We start from the raw sequence: 23930 nt of genomic DNA on the forward strand, positions 1-23930 counted from the left end.
CGATATCGATTTTTGTTTTATGTAAATCGATGGCACATGCGGAATGTAAAATAAGACAAAGTTAATACAGAGGATTTCCGTAATAATATGATTGAAATGAACAAAACTGCAATCGGCATTGCAGCGGGAGTGGCTGGAACTCTGTTTATTGGATACTGCATCTACTTCGACAAGAAGCGCCGCAGCGATCCCGAGTACAAGAAGAAAGTCCGTGAGCGTAAGAATCCCGAATGCGCCCCAACTGAATTATGAAAGAAACTCAGCATGTCATCACTTTGTAGGTCGCCGTCGCAACAAGAAAACCGGCACTGCCAAGTCTGGAGTTCCCAATCTGAACGACCATGAAGCCATCGAAAGGTAGGACACTCCCATGGGAGTCGCATTATATAATGTGGCACGTGTAGTGGTGCCTGGCGATTCAGTACACCTCCATTCAAACAAACAAGCCCACATATGTTTCTGCAGCCAAATCGATGTACATATGTTATGTGGAGTCACATTACACTTGCGTGTTCATTGTGTGTGAACCCTCTTCGCTGCTTATTACTTCAAGCATCTAAAGACGCCTCTCACTTGGATTACCAAGCACATTTCAGTGTTGGGATTCTCAACAGGCTTTTTGCCAAGAAATTCAGTTTAAGCATTTACAAACTTAGGGCTTTAAAGCACCTTGTATGGGCATAATTTCGTTACATATTGTCCAGAATTTCATAGACTCATATGACTCATAGACTATTTCATAAAAAACCTACTTCTGCAGTATGATATGCACTTATTTATGTAAATCGTTTGTTTTCAGCGAATTCAATTTATAAACTTAAAGATAATGGTGTGCATCCAATCAGCTGTTCCAAACTAATTAAACCATGATATTTGCAGATATTTCCTTCAAGAAATCCAGCTGGGCGAAACCCTGATCGCCCGCGGAGACTTCGAGAGTGGCGTGGAGCACTTGGCGAACGCCATCGTCGTGTGTGGCCAGCCGGCTCGTCTGCTGCAGGTGCTTCAATCCTCCCTTCCAGCTCAAGTATTCGCGATGCTGATCGTCAAGATGCAGGAGTTCGGCAATCGGGCGGCCGAGGGCAACGACGGGCCAATCGTTTTGGGGCAGAGCTCGGAGCAACAACTGGACGGAGCCAAAATTATAGAGTGTTCATCTGGAAACGCAAGTATCGACGACCTCGAATAGTACTTGGAGATGTCAACAGAAATTGAGATATAAATTTCAACAGTAGAAATTAAGGGCTTCACATATAAACATTATATTTTTTTTATATATTGATTTCTCTGGATGTTCCCAATACATACAAATAAATATGCGTAAACTGTTAACACTTAACAATTGAGCTTTGTTTTGTGTGTGGTATTTACGTTAGGCGAATATCAAAGATCAACTCTGCAGACCTAAATGTTGTCAAATATGTTCATATTACCGGGTATATGTTAAAGTGTGTGAAAGTTTATCAACAATAAAAGATTATTAATCATGTTGTATATCTTCGGAATAAATATATCTCCTAAGCAATTTGATAATAAAGGTGTTCCAAAGTGTCTTTTTTTTTTGTCTTTAAATGGAAATATTTATTTATAGGAAAAGTGTACTCTAGGCAGCTAAATCTAATGAGAAATTCTTCTTATACAATTATTTAAAGCGTTGGTTGAAAAATGCAAGAGCTCCTTTATCATAAAGATGATACCCTGTAATTCAATTTAGGGAATACCCCCCACACCATTTTGTAGCCTGACTGCGTAAATCCGTCAGTCCATATCTGGTCACATCGAAAGCTAAATAGCTTCGCACAATCCATCGGCTTTTATTTGTATATTGCGTGGTTACAAATATAGGCACTTGCTTTACATCTCCACCTTCATTGCACGGCGTTTTGCAAATTTCTTTTGTATTGCTTTCAGGTACGAAAAAACGTGGTGCTGATAAATTTATCGCCATGAAACCGGAGGGCCAGAACAACTTTTCCCAAAAGTCACGATCCTCTCCAGATTCCAGCACTGAGAACAATTCTGTGAGCACTACGATTTTCTCGATTCTCGACACTATCAGATACCCGTTACTTAGCTAGAGAAGTAGGAGTGAGAAATTGGAAAATTCTTTCGGTGTATCGCTATAAATTGGCAAGTAAAATAAAAACCAAAAACACTAGAATATTATAGCTGGGTTCGGAAAAATCGAATTTTTAAAAGTTTTTATCGTTGGTCCACCCTTAAAAAAACCTTTAACAAACATTTTTTTCGTTTTCCCACACTTAAAAAATAACCAATTCCGTTAGCCCACCTCTTAAAACTAAATAATATCGATTGAAGAGTGGGAAAACGAAAAAAATGTTCCTTAATTTTTTTTAACGGTGGGCAAACTAAAACAAAAACTAATAATAATGGTTGGGCAAACGTTTTTTATTGATAATATTTCGTTTTAAGAAATGGTCAAACGCTTTTTTCTCTGAGTAGACCGAGATAAGCTTGAATATCTTATATTCTTATATAAGATATTCTCTAAAGTATACATGTTTTCAAAATTCAAACGTGGGCAAACGATGTTATTGCGATTTAAAAAAAAAAATTCGAAAAATGTCAACTTTTTTCTCAAAAACTGGAAGTGGGCATAAAAAACTAATTGGTGGGCAAAAATGGGCAAACTATTTCAGTTCTTAAATTTCAAAAATTCGATTTTTCCGAACCCGAACTTCTTTGAGCTGAATATTATTTTTATATCTTTGACAAAAACTCTTAACCTTTTCGCTTTATATGTACTTCCCGAGATTCCGATAGGCCAACGACAGTAGTGTCTTTGGATAGACTCAGTTAGATAAGATAGTGATCCTAATCATGAATTCATTCACATAGTTCTCAGCGAATATTCAATACCCTTTGGTTTTTCAGAGCAGCAGTGATTCGGAAATGGAATTCGTTGGCACAAGTGCACAGGGAATCCTGAAACATAAGAATAAGGATGAGAGGAAAATATCGGAACTCAAGCGAATGTTGGCGGAGACTGAAATAAATCTAAAGGCCCAACAGGAAAAGGGCAGTATGCTTGAAAACTGCATCAAGGATAAGGATGATCTTATTAAGACCCTGCAATTGTCGATTGACTTAGTATCGCAAACAAAAGAAATGACCATACAGAAATTACAAATTCAAATGATGGACTTGCAAAGTTCTCTCGACTTGAGTAGAATTGCAATTAAGGACAACGATGGAGGAAATCGTGCTCCAGCACATGATAAAGTTGTGAAAGAACGAAAGGAGTTAAATATGGAAAATGGAAAATTTCGAGAGGGGAATGATCAGATTGTTGAAATCGAGAAAATTTTGAAGTCAAAAGAAGAGGAAATCGCGAGACTAGAATTCAAAATTGACGAGTCGAAGCTAAAAATTGTGAAACTGGAAGGTGCAGTAAAGGCGAAGGACGAAAAGATAGTGAAAATGAAAGAGATATTGTCTGAATATAACGGGACTGAGTATAATAAGGACGACGATGAATTCGTATTCCTGGGCTTTTCAAAGGTGCCTTCAATTAAATTAGTGACACTACCTAATTTCGAACCCTTTGCCTCAGCTTTCGAGGATATTCCTTCTGCCGGTCGTGGTTGGATGGTAATCCAGCGTAGAATCGATGGCAGTTTCGATGACGTCATCAGTTCAAAACTAAAACCGGGCTGTGGGGATTTGGGAGGCGAGTTCTGGCTTGGCCTAGAAAAATTGCATAAAATGACGACAAATCGACGAATGGAACTGTATATCCAGCTCGTCGATTTCGACGACGTTAGTGCGTATGCAAGATATGATCATTTTGTGATTGGAGGTGCAAAAGAGAACTACAAACTGCTTTGCATTGGTAAATACTCAGGAAATGCTGGCGACGCATTTAGCAGTCATATAAACCAACCCTTTGATGACTTTAATCTATTCCGATCCATGACATACCATCCATCGAAATGGTGGGGTACAATGAACTGGTATGTATAATACATTTCTGTGTCAAAAAATCTTGTTTTTTTAAATGATTTTGAAAAAATGTATTTTCCAGTAACTTAAACGGAATATATCAGAAATCCAAAGTTGAGTTGCTCACGCCGGATGGCATTTGGTGGGGTAATTGGAATCTTGGGAAGAGAATTTCCCTAAAATCGTGCAAAATGCTAATCAGACCAGTCGTGAGCCAAGTATAATAACAAATAGCATTGTCTCGGAAATAAAAGTTGGAAAATAACTTCTACCTGTTACATTTTTCGCCTAATTATTTTAAAATGTTAAGTCTTAGTGTCGACAAAAGAGTGGATAACAGGCTTGAAGATCCTATAAATGCTGTATGTTGTATTTGCAAGTAAAATCTAGCCTCACTTGGGATTTTATTTATCGTAATAATACCGACATTGTTGTTTTACGGTCGAGGGAAATTTACATGAAAATCCCACCAGATGGCGCGCTTGATAAAATCTTTTATCGCAGGATTGCGTATTATAGCAAAGTTATATTGCTATAAATATGTTATAAATATATTTTTAAAAATAGTAATAGTAATAGATAACCACTTGATACATAATAATGTGCAGAAGGCAACAAATTGCATCCAACAGTGAAGAGGAGCATTTTCCTAGCCTCACAAAATATTTAGCAATAACAAATACAGTGGTCTAAAACATGTAAGAAGTCAGACATATTCATGTTCTCCGCAATAAAGCTGGGATATTTTTACCAGAGAGGGTCAAAGGACTCAATAACAGAAGGGGAAATATTGGTGCTCCATGCCCAAGCTGGGCCGGATGAGCTCGAAGTTGCTGTTCGAGGTTGCAGCTTGAGGTGGCAACCGCAGGATATGGCCCAACTCGTTAGGACCTCGAAACGAAAAGTCGAATCAGTTGAATTTCTGTTCTCATTGACTGCGGTTTAAGTTGCTTTAAATCGCAGTAAACGGTGTGCGTCGTCGGTAGCAATTGAATGAAGGAAAAGTATGTTTCAATCGAAAGTCGTGTTGTTCAGTTAATATGACTCGAGCTTAGGCGACGGATACGCGAGTCGATAAATGTATCTGCGCCCATACGCATTTCCAGTGCAGGTGATGTTTATCTGTAAAATGCAGAAATATGTACGTATACGTGCTGTGTGCCACAAATACGTCCGAGTCGACCAGTAGTCCACAATAATATTGCTTTACAAATAAGTGTAACAGTGAATTGGGGTTGCATAACCCCCTGTGGTGATACAGATAATGAGAAACCAAATATATTCAACCAAAAATCAGTGGAATAAGCCAAAACATACACCTCCGAACAGGAAACTTCTGCGATGGTCTGGGCTACATTTCTTCAATTGCGAAGCCATTGCAATGCGGATTATGGGAAACGAAGGGTTCCATTCCTTGTTTACGTCCTAGTGATTTCTGATATTTTTTGGGGGCGTCAACCTTAATTGACACCCAAATATATTGTCAGGGATCCATGTTTTTAATGAAATCTATAGCATTTAAATAAAGTAGTTTCCAAATTTTGATAATTACTCTAGAAAGTGGCTACAGTTTAACTTCTCTTACATACCAGCTTGATATGTTCCTTTAGAAGAAACCCAAGAAACAACAATTTTGTAGGAGAACCAAATAAATAGGACTTCCTTTTAATTAGTTGAGTGCTCTCTTTAAAATTGCACTCGACAAAAACACAAATACTATTTTTTGTATCTCCATTTTACAATTTTTGTTATTGTTATCTTAAATGAAGCCGTTTGAAACGTAAGATAAAGCGCTATTCGCTAAGGGAATTATTTTGTTTCAGAATTTATTTTTATTGATAACATACAAATATTCTAAACATTTAATTAGTTTTAATAATTCGTTTTGACCACTTGTTGAAAGGTTATTAAAGCGATTTTTTTTGTATTGTTTGACAATTTTGTATTTATTAGACGAAGGCCCTCGCTTAAATTCGTGTCAATTCGCGCCTAGCAGTACATTCGATCTGTAAATTATCGCAGTATTCGATTCTTGCAATCGATGTTAGCATTTTCAAGAGAGAGCAATAGCGGGCGGAGTTATCGGCGATCGTAGTTAGTGGTGCATATGTACATGCAGCTGCCAATTAATGTGAGTGTGTAATCTGCGTCTAGAGTACCTGAAATCGGAGATGAATGAATTTACAAACCGATGAAAGTGATCGCCCCCGAAGCTAACGAGCAACCAGCGAAAACACCGAATATTAGATAGTTCCAGCCAAGTTGTGGGATCCACTCTAAATTACAAAGGTACACATATGTACCTGAGTGCGTTTGTATGTGGGCCAAACATTTTCCAAAAAGAAGTTTCAACCGAGAATTGTGCATTTCTGTGTTTTAAGCCAATAAAATACCCAGTGCCAGGCCCACGGAGTGCGTGTGTTTGTTTACTTACCTTATCGGAAAATTAAGCACACGGAAAAGAGACACATGTTATCTTTGTACACCGATGTGCTATGTACATATGCATCGCCTACATAGGTATACCTATGTATGCATGCATGTATGTATGTACATAAATGCTGCACTGCTATGTAAAAACTAGAGTGAGTGCTCGTAATTGTGTGACTTTGTGGACTGATTTTCGGAGTGAGAATCCAGACAAGCTAAGAAGGGTTCTCAGACATTGCTTCTGAATAAACATCAAAGTTGGAAGCACTCCTCAGTGATTCACATGGCCTGTGCTCGCTAACCCGTTTCGACTTCTTTTCATGTACATATATGTACGTACATATGTGTGTGTGTTAGGGTCTTATTACTCATATTTACCTACGCGCCGCACCAATTTCGCAACCTTCACGTTTTCATGAATCGAATAGTCGAAAACCTCGGAATTTCCACTCCCAACATCCCAACAAGTGGTTCCCTCAGTCAAGTGATTATGCTGATCTGCTATGCTGGTGAAAACTCATTTTAAAAGTGTAGCCTTCACGGTTCTTAAAATTTGTAAACAACAAATTTGAGACTCGAAAGCGACGTGTTATGGAAAATATTCCAAACACCTCTTTCATTCAGTTTTATAGGGAAAATGAAGCTCTACTTTTCACACGTTTGGTTTATTAGTTTTTCTTATTTGCCAAAGGTGTCAAGTAAGAGGCTTTGTGCCCACAACCTAACTACTTGGATATCAATTTATAGAGAAAAATATTATATAAATATTCATAAATAGTGAATAAGCCTTGAAGATAGAACATGTTTTGTTTTTGCAAGCAAGGTGAATTAAATTAATGAAGCATTTTCGAGCAAACTAATTTTAGAAACCGATTACTACTATAAATGACATCAGAAGTGTGGCTGATAAGCTGGTCGTGCCCCTTTAAAACAAAATCTGGGTCAAATCGATTGCGGAAGGCGTCTCTTACAATTTTTCTTGACGCCCAATCATCTTCTTGGAAACATTTAAATTTAGGCTTATGCCATATGAATACTCAGTTTTCAAGAGTGAATTTTTTAAAATGTACTGAATAACAGAGCTTATAATTTTACCATTTTGTTTTTTTATTTATTTTATTGTACCCATTGTACTAGAAATTTGCTTCATTTGTTTACACATAATTTGTATGCCTTAAATCAGGTACCTTGCAAAAGTTGTTAAGCTTAAATACTTATTGTCAGATTGATTCCCCTTGAACAGTGGCGTAAATTTGCCCAAATTAGAGGCTGAATATAGTACACTTAATAGACGACTATTGTTGCTGGTAGATATAATCGTTTAAACAAAATGGAGCACTTTAAATCAATTATGTAGAAGAAAGATTGCAAATTCCAGCAAACGTGGAGATGCCCATCTCGTACATTTCCACATTTTATAGGAATTATATACATTATGTAAATAAAAAATGAAAAATGGTTAAAACTGGACGTGTTAAATAGCCGTATATTTGATTTCGGCTCGCAATGAGCGATTTACATTGTGTTGTGCATATCTTATTAACAATTTGTTTAATTGCGAACATTAAAAAGTTGAGGTATTTCCTCGTAGGTCGCTAATATTTAAATGCTTAATTCTAAATTCAGCTTAAACCAATGACTTCAGATTGGATTACTGAAACACTACTATAATTGAACAATGTTCAAAATAAACCCTGTCTAACAAAATGATTACCATTCCGTTTACGTTGCAGGATATTATGTGAAATTAGAGCAGTATATGTTTACTATGAAGATTAAAAAATATGTAACTCCTGTAAAAAGAAAAGCTTTCACCACACTCCAATGGATTTCACTACTGTGTAGTCTATGGTTGATCCCCACTGTACAAAGCAAGGCCGATGAGAAGCACACGGCGACCCTGGAGTATAGACTAGAGAACCAACTGCAAGATCTGTATAGGTTTAGCCATAGTGTATATAATGTTACCATACCAGAAAATAGTCTGGGCAAGACTTACGCCAAGGGAGTATTGCATGAAAGACTGGCCGGCCTGAGAGTTGGCTTGAACGCAGAGGTTAAGTATAGGATAATTAGTGGCGATAAGGAGAAGCTGTTTAAGGCCGAGGAGAAACTGGTCGGAGATTTTGCCTTCTTAGCGATTCGAACTCGGACAAATAACGTTGTGCTAAACAGAGAAAAAACTGAGGAATACGTTATAAGAGTGAAGGCACATGTACATTTGCACGACCGAAATGTATCCAGCTATGAAACGGAGGCGAATATCCACATCAAAGTACTGGATCGCAATGACCTGAGTCCGCTGTTTTACCCGACTCAGTACACCGTTGTTATTCCGGAGGACACGCCCAAATATCAAAGTATTTTAAAGGTCACAGCTGACGATGCTGACCTCGGAATCAATGGGGAAATCTACTACAGCCTCCTGATGGATAGTGAATACTTCGCTATCCACCCAACCACTGGCGAAATTACTCTCCTGCAGCAGCTTCAGTATGCGGAGAACTCGCACTTCGAGCTCACGGTGGTGGCCTACGATCGGGGATCATGGGTGAACCACCAGAACCACCAGGCCAGCAAGGCGAAGGTCAGTATTTCGGTGAAACAGGTTAACTTCTACGCTCCAGAGATTTTCACAAAGACCTTCTCGAGCGTGACGCCAACATCAAATCCTTTGATTTATGGAATTGTACGAGTAAACGACAAAGACACTGGGATAAATGGCAACATAGGCCGATTGGAAATCGTCGATGGAAATCCGGATGGCACGTTTCTTCTGAAGGCGGCGGAGACCAAAGACGAGTACTACATCGAATTGAATCAGTTTGCGCACCTCAACCAGCAACATTTCATTTACAACTTAACCCTGCGGGCGGAGGACCTCGGAACTCCCCGTAGATTCGCCTACAAATCCGTTCCGATTCAAATCAAGCCCGAGAGCAAAAACATACCCATATTCACACAGGAGATTTACGAAGTATCCATTCCAGAAACGGCACCCATTAACATGCCTGTGATAAGGCTCAAAGTGAGCGATCCAGACTTGGGCAAAAATGCATTGGTCTACTTGGAAATCGTGGGTGGAAACGAGGGCGACGAGTTCCGAATTAATCCCGATTCGGGAATGTTGTACACAGCGAAGCAGCTGGATGCCGAAAAGAAGTCAAGTTATACCTTAACAGTCTCCGCCATTGATCAGGCAAATGTTGGGTCGCGGAAACAATCTTCAGCGAAGGTAAAAATCAGCGTACAGGATATGAACGACAATGATCCCATTTTTGAGAATGTCAATAAGGTCATTAGTATCAATGAGAACAACTTGGCTGGCTCGTTTGTTGTGAAGCTCACTGCCAAGGACAGGGATTCTGGTGAAAATTCATACATATCGTATAGTATTGCCAATCTAAATGCGGTTCCATTTGAAATCGATCACTTTAGCGGTATAGTTAAGACCACATCACTGCTTGACTTTGAAACAATGAAGCGCAACTATGAGCTGATAATCCGTGCATCCGATTGGGGATTGCCGTACAGAAGGCAGACGGAAATCAAACTGTCCATCGTCGTCAAGGATATCAACGATAATCGGCCACAGTTTGAACGTGTGAACTGCTATGGCAAAGTGACCAAATCGGCGCCGATGGGCACCGAGGTATTCGTTACCTCAGCCATTGACTTTGATGCAGGCGATATAATATCCTATAGGTTGAGCGATGGCAACGAGGATGGCTGCTTTAACTTGGACCCCACATCGGGTGCCCTGTCTATTTCCTGCGACCTAAAGAAAACAACCTTAACAAATCGTATTCTCAAAGTTTCCGCCACGGACGGCACCCACTTTTCCGATGACTTGATCATCAATGTACATCTAATGCCCGAAGATTTGGGCGGAGATTCCAGTATTCTACATGGTTTTGGATCTTTTGAGTGCCGGGAAACCGGCGTGGCCAGGAGATTGGCGGAAACATTGTCGTTGGCCGAAAAAAACAATGTAAAGAGTGCATCGCCATCCGTTTTCAGTGACTTGTCTCTAACACCCAGTCGATATGGCCAAAATGTGCATAGACCAGAGTTCGTGAACTTCCCTCAGGAGCTGTCCATCAACGAAAGTGTCCAATTGGGCGAAACAGTTGCTTGGATAGAGGCCAAAGATCGCGATTTGGGCTACAATGGAAAGCTGGTATTTGCAATTTCAGACGGGGACTACGATTCGGTTTTTCGTATTGATCCAGACCGCGGTGAACTGCAGATCATTGGATATTTGGATAGAGAGCGGCAAAATGAATATGTCCTCAACATCACCGTCTACGATCTGGGTAACCCGACCAAATCGACGTCAAAAATGTTGCCAATAACGATCCTCGACGTGAACGATAATCGCCCGGTTATTCAGAAGACATTGGCCACCTTCCGGCTGACTGAGAGCGCCAGGATAGGAACCGTGGTACACTGCCTCCATGCCACGGATGCGGACTCTGGAATCAATGCTCAGGTGACATATGCCCTGTCGGTTGAGTGCAGTGATTTCACGGTAAATGCTACAACGGGATGTATTCGTCTGAACAAACCACTGGATCGCGAGAAGCAGGATAACTACGCTCTTCACATAACTGCCAAGGATGGTGGCAATCCTATGCTATCCTCGGAGGCACTGGTTTACGTCCTGGTCGACGATGTCAACGACAACGCGCCCGTTTTTGGAGTTCAAGAGTACATATTTAAAGTGCGCGAAGATCTGCCCCGTGGAACAGTGTTGGCCGTAATCGAAGCGGTGGACGAAGATATTGGACCCAATGCCGAGATCCAATTCTCTTTAAAAGAGGAGACCCAGGATGAGGAACTATTCAGAATCGATAAGCATACGGGTGCAATTAGGACACAGGGATATCTGGACTATGAGAACAAACAAGTGCACAACCTTATTGTCAGTGCCATCGATGGCGGAGATCCCTCTCTGACTTCGGACATGTCCATAGTGATAATGATCATAGACGTCAACGAGAACCGATTTGCGCCCGAATTCGACGACTTTGTGTACGAGGGAAAGATAAAGGAGAACAAGCCGAAGGGAACGTTCGTAATGAATGTCACAGCACGGGATATGGACACGGTGGACCTGAACTCCAAGATCACGTACTCAATCACAGGTGGCGATGGACTGGGAATTTTTGCGGTCAACGACCAAGGTTTGTATTGCCTTCGTATGACATCTTAGAGGGATTAATGCAAATATATTGTGCAGGTTCGATAACTTCCTTGTCGCAACTCGATGCGGAGACGAAAAACTTTTACTGGCTGACGCTCTGTGCACAGGATTGCGCAATAGTTCCCCTCAGCAATTGTGTGGAAGTGAGTAAATACATATATCTAAATATGCCCCGTAAACTTACATGTACTTAATCATTAGGTTTACATCCAAGTCGAAAACGAAAACGATAACATTCCTCTTACGGACAAACCAGTGTACTACGTTAATGTCACGGAAGCAAGTGTGGAAAATGTGGAGATCATCACTCTAAAGGCTTTCGATCCCGATATAGATCCCACTCAGACTATAACATATAATATAGTTTCCGGAAATCTTGTCGGGTACTTTGAAATTGATTCGAAAACAGGTATGAATATTTGAATTTAAACTTTATTTATATGCATTTTTTCCTAATGTTTCATGTTCTTAGGAGTGATTAAGACGACAGAACGCAAATTGGATAGAGAAAATCAAGCGGAACATATTTTGGAGGTAGGCTTATTAGCTTTTTCGTAGTTATAAAACAAAATAGGTGAGACAATTTTTTTCAGGTGGCTATATCAGATAACGGATCTCCAGTACTATCTTCTACATCGCGAATCGTTGTGTCAGTACTGGATATCAACGATAACAGTCCCGAGTTTGACCAAAGGGTCTACAAGGTGCAAGTTCCGTCTTCAGCCACAGTCAATCAATCTATTTTCCAGGTATGCCTAAGGCTTTCAATGTTGAATTACCGAAAATGGTCAGCTAAATTATTGGTTTTTAGGTCCACGCTATCGACAGCGATAGTGGCGAAAATGGTCGAATTACCTACTCAATTAAGTCCGGGAAGGGTAAGAATAAATTTCGCATCGACAGCCAAAGGGGCCATTTACATATAGCAAAACCATTGGACTCCGACAATGAGTTTGAGATTCACATCAAGGCTGAGGACAACGGAATTCCTAAGAAGAGTCAAACTGCTAGAGTTAATATTGTTGTAGTTCCTGTAAATCCCAATTCCCAAAATGCACCGTTGATAGTCAGGAAGACATCCGAAAATGTCGTAGACCTTACGGAAAATGACAAGCCTGGATTTTTGGTCACTCAAATTTTGGCTGTCGATGATGACAACGACCAGCTGTGGTACAACATTTCCAGTAAGTTAAATAGGTAATTCACGTTTTGAATACTTTTTGATATTTCGCATGCATTTTTACAGATGGCAATGAGGACAATACCTTTTACATTGGCCAAGACAACGGAAACATACTGCTTTCAAAATATTTGGACTACGAGACCCAACAGTCCTATAATCTGACTATCAGCGTAACTGATGGCAAATTCACAACGTTCACTAATCTTTTGGTTCAAGTGATCGATATTAATGACAACCCCCCTCAGTTCGCTAAAGATGTGTATCATGTCAATATATCCGAAAATATTGAAGAGGAATCAGTTATAATGCAACTCCACGCCACTGACAGAGATGAGGACAAGAAGCTATTCTATCACCTGCACGCAACTCAGGATCCGTCGTCGCTGGCATTGTTCCGAATCGATTCCATAAGTGGAAATGTTATTGTCACTCAGAGATTGGATTTTGAAAAGACTGCGCAGCATATACTCATCGTTTTTGTTAAGGATCAAGGAGCGCCTGGTAAAAGAAACTATGCCAAGATCATTGTGAACGTGCATGACCACAACGACCATCATCCAGAATTTACTGCTAAAATAATTCAAAGTAAGGTTCCAGAAAGCGCAGCTATTGGCTCTAAGTTAGCCGAAGTGAGGGCCATAGATCGAGATAGTGGTCACAATGCCGAGATCCAGTACTCAATTATCACGGGTAACGTGGGTAGTGTGTTTGAGATTGATCCGACTTTCGGTATAATCACATTGGCTGGCAACTTGAATATCAACAAGATCCAGGAGTACATGCTTCAAGTAAAGGCCGTAGATCTGGGCAATCCACCGTTGTCATCGCAGATTCCGGTGCACATCATTGTCACCATGTCCGAGAACGATCCTCCGAAGTTCTCAACCAACAACATTGCCATAGAAATATTCGAAAACCTGCCCATCGGAACATTTGTTACTCAAGTCACCGCTCGGTCGTCGTCATCCATATTCTTCAATATTATTTCCGGCAACATGCACGAAAGCTTCCGCATCAACCCCTCCACTGGAGTTATTGTTATCAATGGAAATATCGACTATGAGTCCATCAAGTAAGCAATAAAGTGTACTACAATTTTATTTTTTTAATAAAATTTGTGTTATTCCAGGGTATTCAACCTTACGGTTAAAGGAACCAATATGGCAGCCGAGTCATCCTGCCAAAATATAATTATACATATCCTAGATGCTAACGATAATATTCCGTATTTCGTGCAAAATGAATATGTTGGAGCACTATCCGAATCCGCCGCTATTGGATCTTACGTACTGAAAGTACACGACTCATCAAAAGAGTAAGTTTTTGTAGTTGGACATCCATTGCGGTATCAACAAAATTATATTTGTTCTTCAGTCATTTGACATTACAAGTCAAGGATGCGGATGTCGGAGTAAACGGAATGGTTGAATACCACATAGTTGACGATCTGGTAAAAAACTTTTTTAAAATAGATTCGACAACTGGCGCTATTGAACTGTTACGACAATTGGACTACGAAACAAACGCTGGTTATACCTTTGACGTTACGGTAAATTAAGCATAAAATAGCTTTGGATTTTTGTGTACAAATCTTGTGTATTTTAGGTTAGTGATATGGGAAAGCCCAAACTACATTCCACTACAACTGCACATGTGACGATTCGTGTCATAAATGTTAACGATTGTCCTCCAGTATTTAATGAGCGTGAACTCAATGTAACTTTGTTCCTTCCAACTTTTGAGAATGTGTTTGTTAGACAAGTTAGCGCAAAGGATGCTGATAACGATACCTTAAGGTTTGACATTGTGGATGGAAACACCAACGAATGTTTCCAGATCGAAAAATACACCGGAATAATTACGACACGGTAAACTAAGCTACAATATTTACTTAGAACATAAACCATAACTTTTTTCTTTTAAGAAATTTCGATATACTAAATAACGAAAATGATCGGGACTATGCCTTGCACGTCCGTGCCTCCGACGGAATATTCTCTGCAATTTTAATAGTTAAAATTAAGGTCTTGTCTGCCATCGACTCGAATTTCGCATTCCAACGTGAATCGTACAGATTTTCTGCATTTGAAAATAACACAAAAGTAGCTACCATTGGATTGGTGAACGTGATTGGAAACTCACTGAACGAAAACGTTGAGTACCGCATCCTGAACCCAACACAATTGTTTGATATTGGAATCAGTTCGGGAGCCCTAAAAACCACTGGAGTTATTTTCGATCGCGAAGTAAAGGATTTGTACAGACTCTTCGTGGAAGCAAAGTCAGTGCTATACGACGGCACGAATTCGAATGTTCGCAGAGCAGTAACGTCCATATATATATCCGTTTTGGATGTGAACGATAACTGCCCCTTGTTTGTCAATATGCCCTATTATGCCACGGTCTCAATTGACGATCCAAAAGGAACGATTATAATGCAGGTCAAGGCCGTTGACTTGGACAGTGCGGAAAATGGCGAAGTTAGGTACGAACTTAAGAAGGGCAATGGGGAGTTGTTCAAACTGGACCGCAAAACTGGGGAGTTATCCATAAAGCAGCACGTCGAAGGTCATAACCGCAACTATGAATTGACAGTGGCTGCCTATGATGGCGCCATAACACCTTGCTCCTCAGAAGCTCCTCTGCAGGTTAAGGTGGGTTCTCTTACGAAAACAAAAGGAAACATTTCAATACAAACTGTTTTTTTCCATTATAGGTTATTGATCGTTCCATGCCCGTTTTTGAAAAGCAGTTTTATACTGTTAGCGTCAAGGAAGACGTGGAAATGTACTCGGCCCTTTCCGTATCCATTGAAGCTGAAAGTCCCTTAGGAAGGAGTTTAATTTACACAATATCTTCCGACAGTCAGTCGTTTGAAATTGATTACAACACGGGTAAAATCAATCAGCCCCATCTGTGTCATTTCAAAATGATCTAAGCTTATATTTAATTTCAGGATCAATTTTTGTCGTAAATGAATTGGATTACGAGAAAATAAGCTCACACGATGTTTCCATTCGAGCGACTGACAGTCTTTCTGGCGTTTATGCTGAAGTCGTTTTATCTGTTTCCATTATGGATGTCAATGACTGCTATCCAGAAATTGAGAGTGATATATACAACATAACCATTCCGGAAAATGCATCGTTTGGAACACAAATTCTGAAGATTAATGCAACTGATAAAGACTCTGGAGCAAATGCAAAACTTTCCTATTACATCGAGTCCATTAATGGGCAAAACAATTCAGAACTGTTTTACATTGACGTCACAGACGGAAATCTGTATTTAAAGACTCCATTGGACTATGAACAAATCAAGTATCATCATATAGTCGTTAACGTAAAGGACCATGGATCGCCATCATTAAGTTCCCGATCAAACGTATTTATAACAGGTAGAATACTATGTCGCTTTATCTCTTACAGACATTTAATTTGTGAATATATATTCTATTATTCCAGTTAAAGACTTGAACGACAATGCTCCATGTTTCGTTGAGCCGTCGTACTTCACCAAACTGTCAGTCGCAGCTGTTCGTGGACAATTTGTTGCTCTGCCTAAAGCATACGATAAGGACATTTCCGATACGGATTCCCTGGAATACAAAATTGTTTATGGAAATGAATTGCAAACCTATAGCATTGATAAGCTAACAGGAGTGATTTCCCTTCAAAACATGTTGAACTTCACTGATAAAAGTAGCACAGTCTTGAATATTTCCGTGTCCGATGGAGTTCATACGGCATATGCCCGGCTCAAAATATCCTTACTGCCAGAAAACGTTTACAGTCCACAGTTTGATCAAAGTACTTATGAGGCTCAAGTACCTGAAAACTTGCTACACGGTCATAATATAATCACGGTAATTTAATAGATTAATAAATAGGCTATTAGGCTTGTGTAACGATAACTGTTTTTTAGGTAAAAGCATCGGATGGAGACTTTGGCACCTACGCGAATCTTTACTACGAAATTGTTTCGGAGGAAATGAAAAAAATCTTTCTCATCGACCAATCGACGGGTGTAATAACCTCAAAAGTAACTTTCGACCGTGAAAAAAAGGATGAGTACGTGGTGCTACTGAAGGTGTCCGATGGTGGCGGGAAATTCGGGTTTGCCTCCCTCAAGGTTATAGTCGTGGACGTGAACGATAACGTTCCTTACTTCCTATTGAAGGAATACAAAATGGTTGTAAGCACAACAGTGGAAGCAAACCGAACTATCCTGAATGTAAGAAGGGTTTGTCCTTTTAAGTAGTCCCTACTAAAGAACTTTGAACTGTTTACTTACAGGTTAAAGCCAAAGACGACGATATTAATGATAATGGATCGGTGCATTACCAAATTGTTCAAAAATCCAATGATAAGGCAGTAAAGGATGTGATCGAAATCAAGGAGAAAACTGGAGATATTGTGTTTAAAAGCAAGGCGGAATCTTATGGAGTGAACTCCTATCAGTTTTTCGTTCGTGCTTCCGATCGCGGTGAACCTCAATTCCATTCGGAAGTTCCAGTGTCAATCGAAATAGTCGAGACTGATGCCAATATTCCAACTTTTGAGAAATCTTCAGTTCTACTCAAGATCATAGAGTCAACGCCACCAGGAACCGTGCTAACGAAGCTACATATGATTGGAAACTATACGTTCAAATTCTCAATAGCAGCGGATCAGGATCACTTCATGATATCCGACAGTGGTGAACTGATCCTTCAGCAGACATTGGACAGGGAGCAACAAGAGTCGCACAATTTGATTGTAGTGGCGGAAACTTCCACGGTTCCCGTTTTTTTCGCCTACGCTGATGTTTTGATTGACGTTAGGGACGAAAATGATAACTATCCCAAGTTCGACAACACATTCTACAGTGCCAGTGTTGCGGAAAACAGTGAAAAGGTCATATCCTTGGTGAAAGTATCGGCCACAGATGCGGACACTGGGCCAAATGGCGATATTCGTTACTACTTGGAAAGTGATACTGAAAACATCCAAAATATATTTGACATTGACATTTACTCTGGCTGGATCACCTTGCTAACCTCCTTGGACAGAGAAGTTCAGTCTGAGTACAATTTCAAAGTAATTGCTGCCGATAATGGCCACCCAAAGCATGATGCAAAAGTACCTGTAACTATCAAAATTGTAGACTATAATGATAACGCACCAGTATTTAAGTTACCTATCGAAAGGCTTTCTGTTTTCGAAAACGCGCTGCCTGGCACAGTTTTAATCAACTTACTCCTTATTGATCCCGATATTGAGAAACAGGAAATGGATTTCTTTATCGTTTCTGGGGACAAGCAAGCCCAGTTCCAGATCGGTAAGAGCGGAGAGTTATTTATTGCCAAACCATTAGATCGCGAACAACTCATGTTCTACAACCTAAGCATAATAGCCACTGATGGAAAATTCACTGCCAAAGCCAATGTGGAAATAGATGTAAAAGACATAAACGACAATACGCCTTACTGCCTAAAACCCCGCTATCATATCTCCACTAATGAATCAATCTCGATTGGAACTACACTCGTTGAGGTCAAAGCGATTGACTTTGATTTTCAAAGCAAACTGCGCTTCTATCTTTCGGGCAAAGGTGCGGACGATTTCAGTATAGGAAAGGAAAGTGGCATCCTGAAGGTGGCAAGCGCACTGGATCGGGAGACGACCCCCAAGTACAAATTGGTAGCACATGTGCAGGATGGCAAGGACTTTACGCAAGAGTGTTTCTCTGAAGTAATCATCACGGTCAATGACATAAATGACAATACGCCCATTTTCTCAATGGCTCAATATAGAGTGAGTGTACCCGAGGATGCACAACTGAACACTTTGATCACGAAAGTGCACGCGATGGATAAGGATTTCGGGGTAAATAGACAAATCAAATACTCGCTAATGGGCGAAAACCATGATTATTTCAAAATATCAAAATCGACTGGTATCATAAGGCTGGACAAAAGTCTCGATCGTGAAACTATTTCATTGTTTAATCTCACTGTGAAGGCGGAGGACTGTGGCGTTCCAAAACTACACTCCATTGCCACAGTTGCTGTGAACATATTGGACATTAATGACAATCCACCCGAGTTCAGTATGCGACAGTACTCGTGCAAAATTCTAGAAAACGCCACTCACGGCACAGAAGTGTGCAAAGTTTATGCCACTTCGATAGATATTGGGGTGAATGCGGATATTCACTACTTCATAATGAGTGGCAACGAGCAGGGGAAGTTCAAAATGGATTCCACCACAGGCGACTTGGTGCTAAATGCAACCTTGGACTATGAAATGTCCAAGTTTTACTTCTTGACCATACAAGCTATCGATGGCGGCACTCCACCACTGAGCAACCATGCCTATGTGAACATCTCGATTCTGGACATTAATGACAACAGTCCCAAGTTTCTGCAAAACCTGTACCGCATTAATGTCAATGAAGATATTTTCGTGGGCTCCAAGATTCTGGACGTCAAAGCCACGGACGAAGATTCAGATGTAAACGGTCTTGTAACTTACAACATTGAAAGGGGCGACAACATAGGCCAGTTTTTAATAGATCCGAAAAACGGAACAATTAGCGTTTCGAGGCCATTGGATCGTGAGACTATTTCTCACTACACTCTGGAAATTCAAGCCTGCGATCAGGGAGATCCTCAAAGATGCAACAGTGTGCCAATCAATATAAACATTTTGGACACGAACGACAATGCACCCATCTTTTCCAGCGCTAACTACAGTGTTGTACTACAAGAAAACCGACCTCTGGGCTATATATTCCTTACCTTCAAAATATCAGACGCAGACGAAACACCCAATACCACGCCATACACCTTCGATATTAGGTCTGGAAATGAGGGTGGGCTTTTCCGTCTGGAGCAAGATGGTTCCTTGAGCACGGCCTCGCGATTTAATCACAACCTGCAGGACGAATTCGTGATTCAGGTTCGAGTTTTCGACAACGGCACACCTCCATTATATTCGGATGCCTGGGTGGTTGTAAAAATAATTGAAGAAAGCCAATATCCGCCGATTGTGACACCACTAGAAGTAACCATAAATTCATTCGAGGACGATTTTTCGGGCGCATTCATTGGCAAAGTTCATGCCTCGGATCAGGACAAGTATGATGAATTGAACTTTGGTTTGGTGTCCGGTCCCGAGGACATGTATCAGAGCTCGAAGCTGTTCAACATTTCCAACAACACGGGAAAGATCTATGCCATATCCAACCTGGATATTGGTCTGTACAAGCTGAATGTGTCTGTTTCGGATGGTAAATTCCATGTCTTCTCCATTGTCAAGATCAACGTGGAACTGGTAACCAGTGACATGCTAAAAGAGTCGGTTGTCATTCGATTCAGTAGGATTTCAGCATCTGAGTTTCTCCTGAGTCACAGGAAAACCTTTATGCGCTCCATTCGCAATATCATGCGCTGTCGCCAAAAGGATGTAATTCTCATCACCCTTCAATCGGACCATCAAAAAGCATCACAACATGCTGTGGGTATTCGACGAGTCAGGTCCATTGACTCCGATTTGAACGTGGTGTTTGCAGTGCGGAAGCAGCAAATAATACCCGATTCCGATGAATTCTTCACAAGTGATGAAATTCGGCAGACACTGATAGACAAGAAGAACGAGATTGAAAACGAAACCAACCTGGTGGTGGATGATGTACTACCATCCACCTGCCAAAGCAACAAAAACGACTGCGTTCACGGGAAATGCAAGCAGATATTACAGATCCTGAAGAACAACGTTACCACCACCTTTACGGATGTGATTAGCTTTGCTGCTCCATCTTACATTCCGGTGAATACATGTGTCTGCCGACCAGGATTCGATGGCAAGCACTGCAAAGAGACTGTGAATGCCTGCTCCACGGATCCGTGTTCCCCGCAGAGGATCTGCATGCCGTCTGGCTCGACTTTGGGTTACCAATGTGTGTGTCCCAAGGGATTTTCAGGAACCTTCTGCGAGCGGAAGTCTTCGAAGTGCAGCAATGAGTCCTGTGACATGGGTCTATTCACTGCGGTGTCCTTTGGCGGAAAGAGCTATGCCCACTACAAGATCAACAAGGTAAAGGCGAAGTTCACGCTGGAAAACGAGTTTTCCTACTCCCTGCAGATAAGAACTGTGCAACAGACAGGGACTCTGCTGTACGCCAGCGGCAAGGTGGACTACAACATCCTGGAGATCATAAACGGAGCTGTTCAATACAGATTCGATTTGGGCTCGGGCGAGGGAGTCATCAGTGTGTCCAGCATTAACATCTCTGACGGCGAGTGGCATCAAATCAGCCTAGAGCGGTCCCTCAATAGTGCCAAAGTGATGGTGGACAACAAGCACGTCTCCCATGGCAGTGCTCCGGGTGTGAATGGCATCCTGAACATCCAGTCGAACGATATCTTTGTAGGCGCCGAGGTTCGTCCGCATCCATCGATAATTGGCTACGAGGATATTCAGCGCGGCTTCATCGGCTGCATGGCAAACATCAAAATAGCCAAAGAGTCGCTGCCATTATACATTTCCGGCGGAAGTACCATTGCTGCCTTGAAGCGTTTTACGAATGTCGAGTTCAAGTGCGATCCGTCGAATGTTCTGGTGCGCCTGGGTATTTGCGGATCTCAGCCGTGTGCCAATAGTGGAATCTGCAAGGAACTCGATACGGACGTGTTTGAATGCGCCTGTCAGCCCCGGTATTCCGGCAAGCATTGCGAGATCGATTTGGACCCCTGCTCATCGGGACCCTGCTTGTTTGGCGGCAGGTGCGACTACCACGGACCCAACAACTACAGCTGCACGTGTCCCATTCACTTGTCCGGAAAGAGGTGTGAGTACGGAAAGTTCTGCACGCCGAACCCGTGCAAAAACGGTGGCATTTGCGAGGAAGGCGATGGAATATCGCACTGCATGTGCCGCGGCTACACGGGACCCACTTGTGAGATCGATGTGGATGAGTGCGAGAACCAGCCGTGCGGCAATGGAGCGACCTGCATCAATGAACCCGGAAGTTTCCGATGCATTTGTCCATCTTATCTCACAGGAGCCAGCTGCGGGGATCCCCTGTACTCGAACTCTATTTCTACAAAGCTGAAGAACTTTTCTATAGAGCACATTAGCGGGATCATTTCCGGCGTGGCCGTGGTACTGGTCATCATCAGTTGTGTCCTGTGTTGCGTGGTGTTAAAGAGGAGTTCCTCTTCAAAGCGAAGGAACCGACTAGAAAAGGACAAGAACAAGCCGTCGTACAAGGAGGCGAACTTAAACTCACTGGTGGACAAGGACAACTACTGCAAACCAAACGTCAAGTTGAGTAACTTGGAGGTTAACCAGCGTCCCATTAGCTACACAGCAGTTCCAAATGACAATAGGAGCAATAGGAATTTTGTAAATAACTTGGACATCCTGCGTAGCTACGGTTCGGCCGGCGATGAACTGGAAAATGTGCCATTCGAGTACCAGAAGGTTAATCGAAACAAGCAGCATGTGAACATAAACTCCTGCCATTCCACCGATGCAGATAATACCTACAAACAAGAATGGTGCGAGCAAATGCATTTAAGAACCTTCAGTGAAAATAAACTGAACAATGGTTAGTCAACTGCCCTCCTGTCAGTAAGCAAAAGCAAATATTAACCTGCTCTTTATTTCAGAACTTAAACGAGATTTCGGACCATCTGTAAGTCGCTTTTCAACTGGGAAACTAATCCACGTTGAAATGCCCAACGTGTGCCACTCTTCCAGTGCGAATTTCGTTGATTATTCAGCTCTTGCCAATGGTCAGTATCATTGGGACTGTTCCGACTGGGTTCGCAAAAGCCATAATCCCTTGCCAGATATAACCGAAGTTCCTGGAGCAGAAATAGCTGACTCGTCGAGCTTACACAGCAACGATAGCAACGAGTCCAAATCGAAGAAAGCCTTTTTCGTGCACAGTAAGTATTGAATTTAAGACTCGTTTTCCCGAGCAATAACTGATTTCACAACCAAAAGGGGAAGACGGAGATGTTGATCCGACGAGGGATATAGCCGCGTTGAATGAGGATATCGGATCGTTGTATTTGGACTCGGAGGCAGAGAGCTGCTTGGAGCCGTTTATGTTGCCGAGATCAAGTAATCAGCCACTTTCAAGACTGAGTTCTTTTAATAATATCGAGAATGAAGACTATAAATCAAATACAGGTAAAACACTTCGTTAATATGGTAGAAAAAAAGTTAATAGCATCTAATAAAATACAAAAAAAAAAAAGAAATTGATTATCATCACTAAACGTTTTCATGTTTATGTATCATAACAAGCTTATTTATCTTATTGGCTGTTACAAAATCGCTGCTTATTTTTCATTTTTTAATTTTAAATAATTTTCTTTAAAACATATTGCACACAATTTCAAACTACTTAACAAACCTTCCTCTTATAAGTCATTCTGTTATGCCTTTGAACTTCCTAACAAATAACATCTTTGTATACTAACCTATTTAACTACTTCATTTCATGCAATCAGTGCCTTTACCGTCGAAAGTTAGTCATTCGTGTAAGTTTTGTATTCATTATAAGTAATAGTCAAATGGTTATTTATAAATGCCTTAACAAACGTTCTATATTATACTGAACCTGTATTACATAAAATGTAACAAGAATCTTACTTAAACTTTCCATATCTGATCTATTCCACAGGCAAAGTATATTTAAGACATCCTGATTCGTATTTACCGACGATGCATTTTCCAAGTGAGACCGATGGGGAAAGCTCTATGACCGAGGGGCCGATTTCTAGGATGGAAATGAAAACCAGAAGGACGATAAGTGGTAAGCAAGGGAAATGCCTTTACATATCTTGCAACTATCACAATTCTCTCTAATTATGCAGAACATTCAGAGGAGGCATACCTATTTCCATGCACTGTCGGAGAAATTGGATCCAACAGCAACATTTCGGTTCGACTGTGTGAAATTGAAGATTCTGAGTTGGAGGAGTTTTTACCACAACAACAAACAAACAATTAAATGACATGCTTAATATATAAGAACTACATTTTACACAAATTATTTCATTTCGTTAGATACTATTTTCCATAGGAAAAACTTTGGTTATATATTTTCAATAAAAAAAAAAACACAAAGAACTTCTGCACTTCCATAGTA

At 40.9% G+C, this 23930-nt stretch overlaps 3 protein-coding genes across 10 annotated transcripts; all 3 read left to right on the plus strand.

Annotated features, from left to right (window-relative positions):
* The first annotated feature begins 9 nt into the window (after positions 1–9).
* On the plus strand, positions 10–1494 carry LOC6619438 (mitochondrial import receptor subunit TOM20 homolog). The gene is made up of 3 exons (XM_002043617.2): positions 10–217; positions 282–357; positions 880–1494. Exons 1-3 carry the CDS (start codon positions 88–90, stop codon positions 1187–1189), a joined length of 516 nt encoding a protein of 171 aa, XP_002043653.1. The 5' UTR covers positions 10–87; the 3' UTR covers positions 1190–1494.
* Positions 1495–1766: 272 nt separating this feature from the next.
* Positions 1767–4241, plus strand: LOC6619439 (fibroleukin). Of its 6 annotated transcripts, none has more exons than XM_032719124.1 (3): positions 1767–2021; positions 2896–3974; positions 4046–4241. In XM_032719124.1, the coding sequence occupies exons 1-3, from the start codon at positions 1947–1949 to the stop codon at positions 4185–4187; spliced, it is 1296 nt and encodes a 431-aa protein (XP_032575015.1). In that variant the 5' UTR covers positions 1767–1946; the 3' UTR covers positions 4188–4241. The 6 variants fall into 6 exon arrangements, with proteins under 6 accessions (XP_032575015.1, XP_032575016.1, XP_032575017.1 ...); XM_032719125.1 differs by having other exon boundaries at positions 1783–2130; XM_032719126.1 differs by having other exon boundaries at positions 1783–2130; positions 2901–3974.
* A 1785-nt stretch (positions 4242–6026) lies between these two features.
* On the plus strand, positions 6027–23919 carry LOC6619441 (fat-like cadherin-related tumor suppressor homolog). Of its 3 annotated transcripts, none has more exons than XM_032719122.1 (22): positions 6027–6094; positions 8127–11579; positions 11636–11742; positions 11801–12008; positions 12072–12133; positions 12193–12348; positions 12411–12783; positions 12846–13854; positions 13912–14097; positions 14157–14331; positions 14388–14650; positions 14707–15436; positions 15499–15676; positions 15739–16179; positions 16247–16647; positions 16707–17015; positions 17078–22376; positions 22438–22719; positions 22778–22966; positions 23290–23319; positions 23463–23594; positions 23656–23919. In XM_032719122.1, the coding sequence occupies exons 2-22, from the start codon at positions 8153–8155 to the stop codon at positions 23790–23792; spliced, it is 14094 nt and encodes a 4697-aa protein (XP_032575013.1). In that variant the 5' UTR covers positions 6027–6094; positions 8127–8152; the 3' UTR covers positions 23793–23919. The 3 variants fall into 3 exon arrangements, with proteins under 3 accessions (XP_032575013.1, XP_032575012.1, XP_032575014.1); XM_032719121.1 differs by lacking the exon at positions 6027–6094 and adding an exon at positions 6118–6252; XM_032719123.1 differs by lacking the exons at positions 6027–6094; positions 23290–23319.
* The last annotated feature ends 11 nt before the right edge of the window (positions 23920–23930 follow it).

The sequence above is a fragment of the Drosophila sechellia genome, chromosome 3L (genome assembly GCF_004382195.2).
Source record: "Drosophila sechellia strain sech25 chromosome 3L, ASM438219v1, whole genome shotgun sequence".
Classification (NCBI taxonomy): domain Eukaryota; kingdom Metazoa; phylum Arthropoda; class Insecta; order Diptera; family Drosophilidae; genus Drosophila; species Drosophila sechellia.

What these genes read in the sequence shown, in the direction of transcription:
- LOC6619439 (XM_032719124.1), top strand. Translation starts at nt 1,947, where the DNA reads ATGAAACCGGAGGGCCAGAACAACTTTTCCCAAAAGTCACGATCCTCT. An exon ending in CCAGCACTGAGAACAATTCT is followed by an intron (nt 2,022 to 2,895) that starts GTGAGCACTACG and finishes TTGGTTTTTCAG; the next exon opens with AGCAGCAGTGATTCGGAAAT. An exon ending in TGGTGGGGTACAATGAACTG is followed by an intron (nt 3,975 to 4,045) that starts GTATGTATAATA and finishes TGTATTTTCCAG; the next exon opens with TAACTTAAACGGAATATATC.
- LOC6619438 (XM_002043617.2), top strand. Translation starts at nt 88, where the DNA reads ATGATTGAAATGAACAAAACTGCAATCGGCATTGCAGCGGGAGTGGCT. An exon ending in CAAGAAGAAAGTCCGTGAGC is followed by an intron (nt 218 to 281) that starts GTAAGAATCCCG and finishes ATCACTTTGTAG; the next exon opens with GTCGCCGTCGCAACAAGAAA. An exon ending in GACCATGAAGCCATCGAAAG is followed by an intron (nt 358 to 879) that starts GTAGGACACTCC and finishes TGATATTTGCAG; the next exon opens with ATATTTCCTTCAAGAAATCC.
- LOC6619441 (XM_032719122.1), top strand. Translation starts at nt 8,153, where the DNA reads ATGTTTACTATGAAGATTAAAAAATATGTAACTCCTGTAAAAAGAAAA. An exon ending in TTTTGCGGTCAACGACCAAG is followed by an intron (nt 11,580 to 11,635) that starts GTTTGTATTGCC and finishes TATATTGTGCAG; the next exon opens with GTTCGATAACTTCCTTGTCG. An exon ending in GTTATACCTTTGACGTTACG is followed by an intron (nt 14,332 to 14,387) that starts GTAAATTAAGCA and finishes TGTGTATTTTAG; the next exon opens with GTTAGTGATATGGGAAAGCC.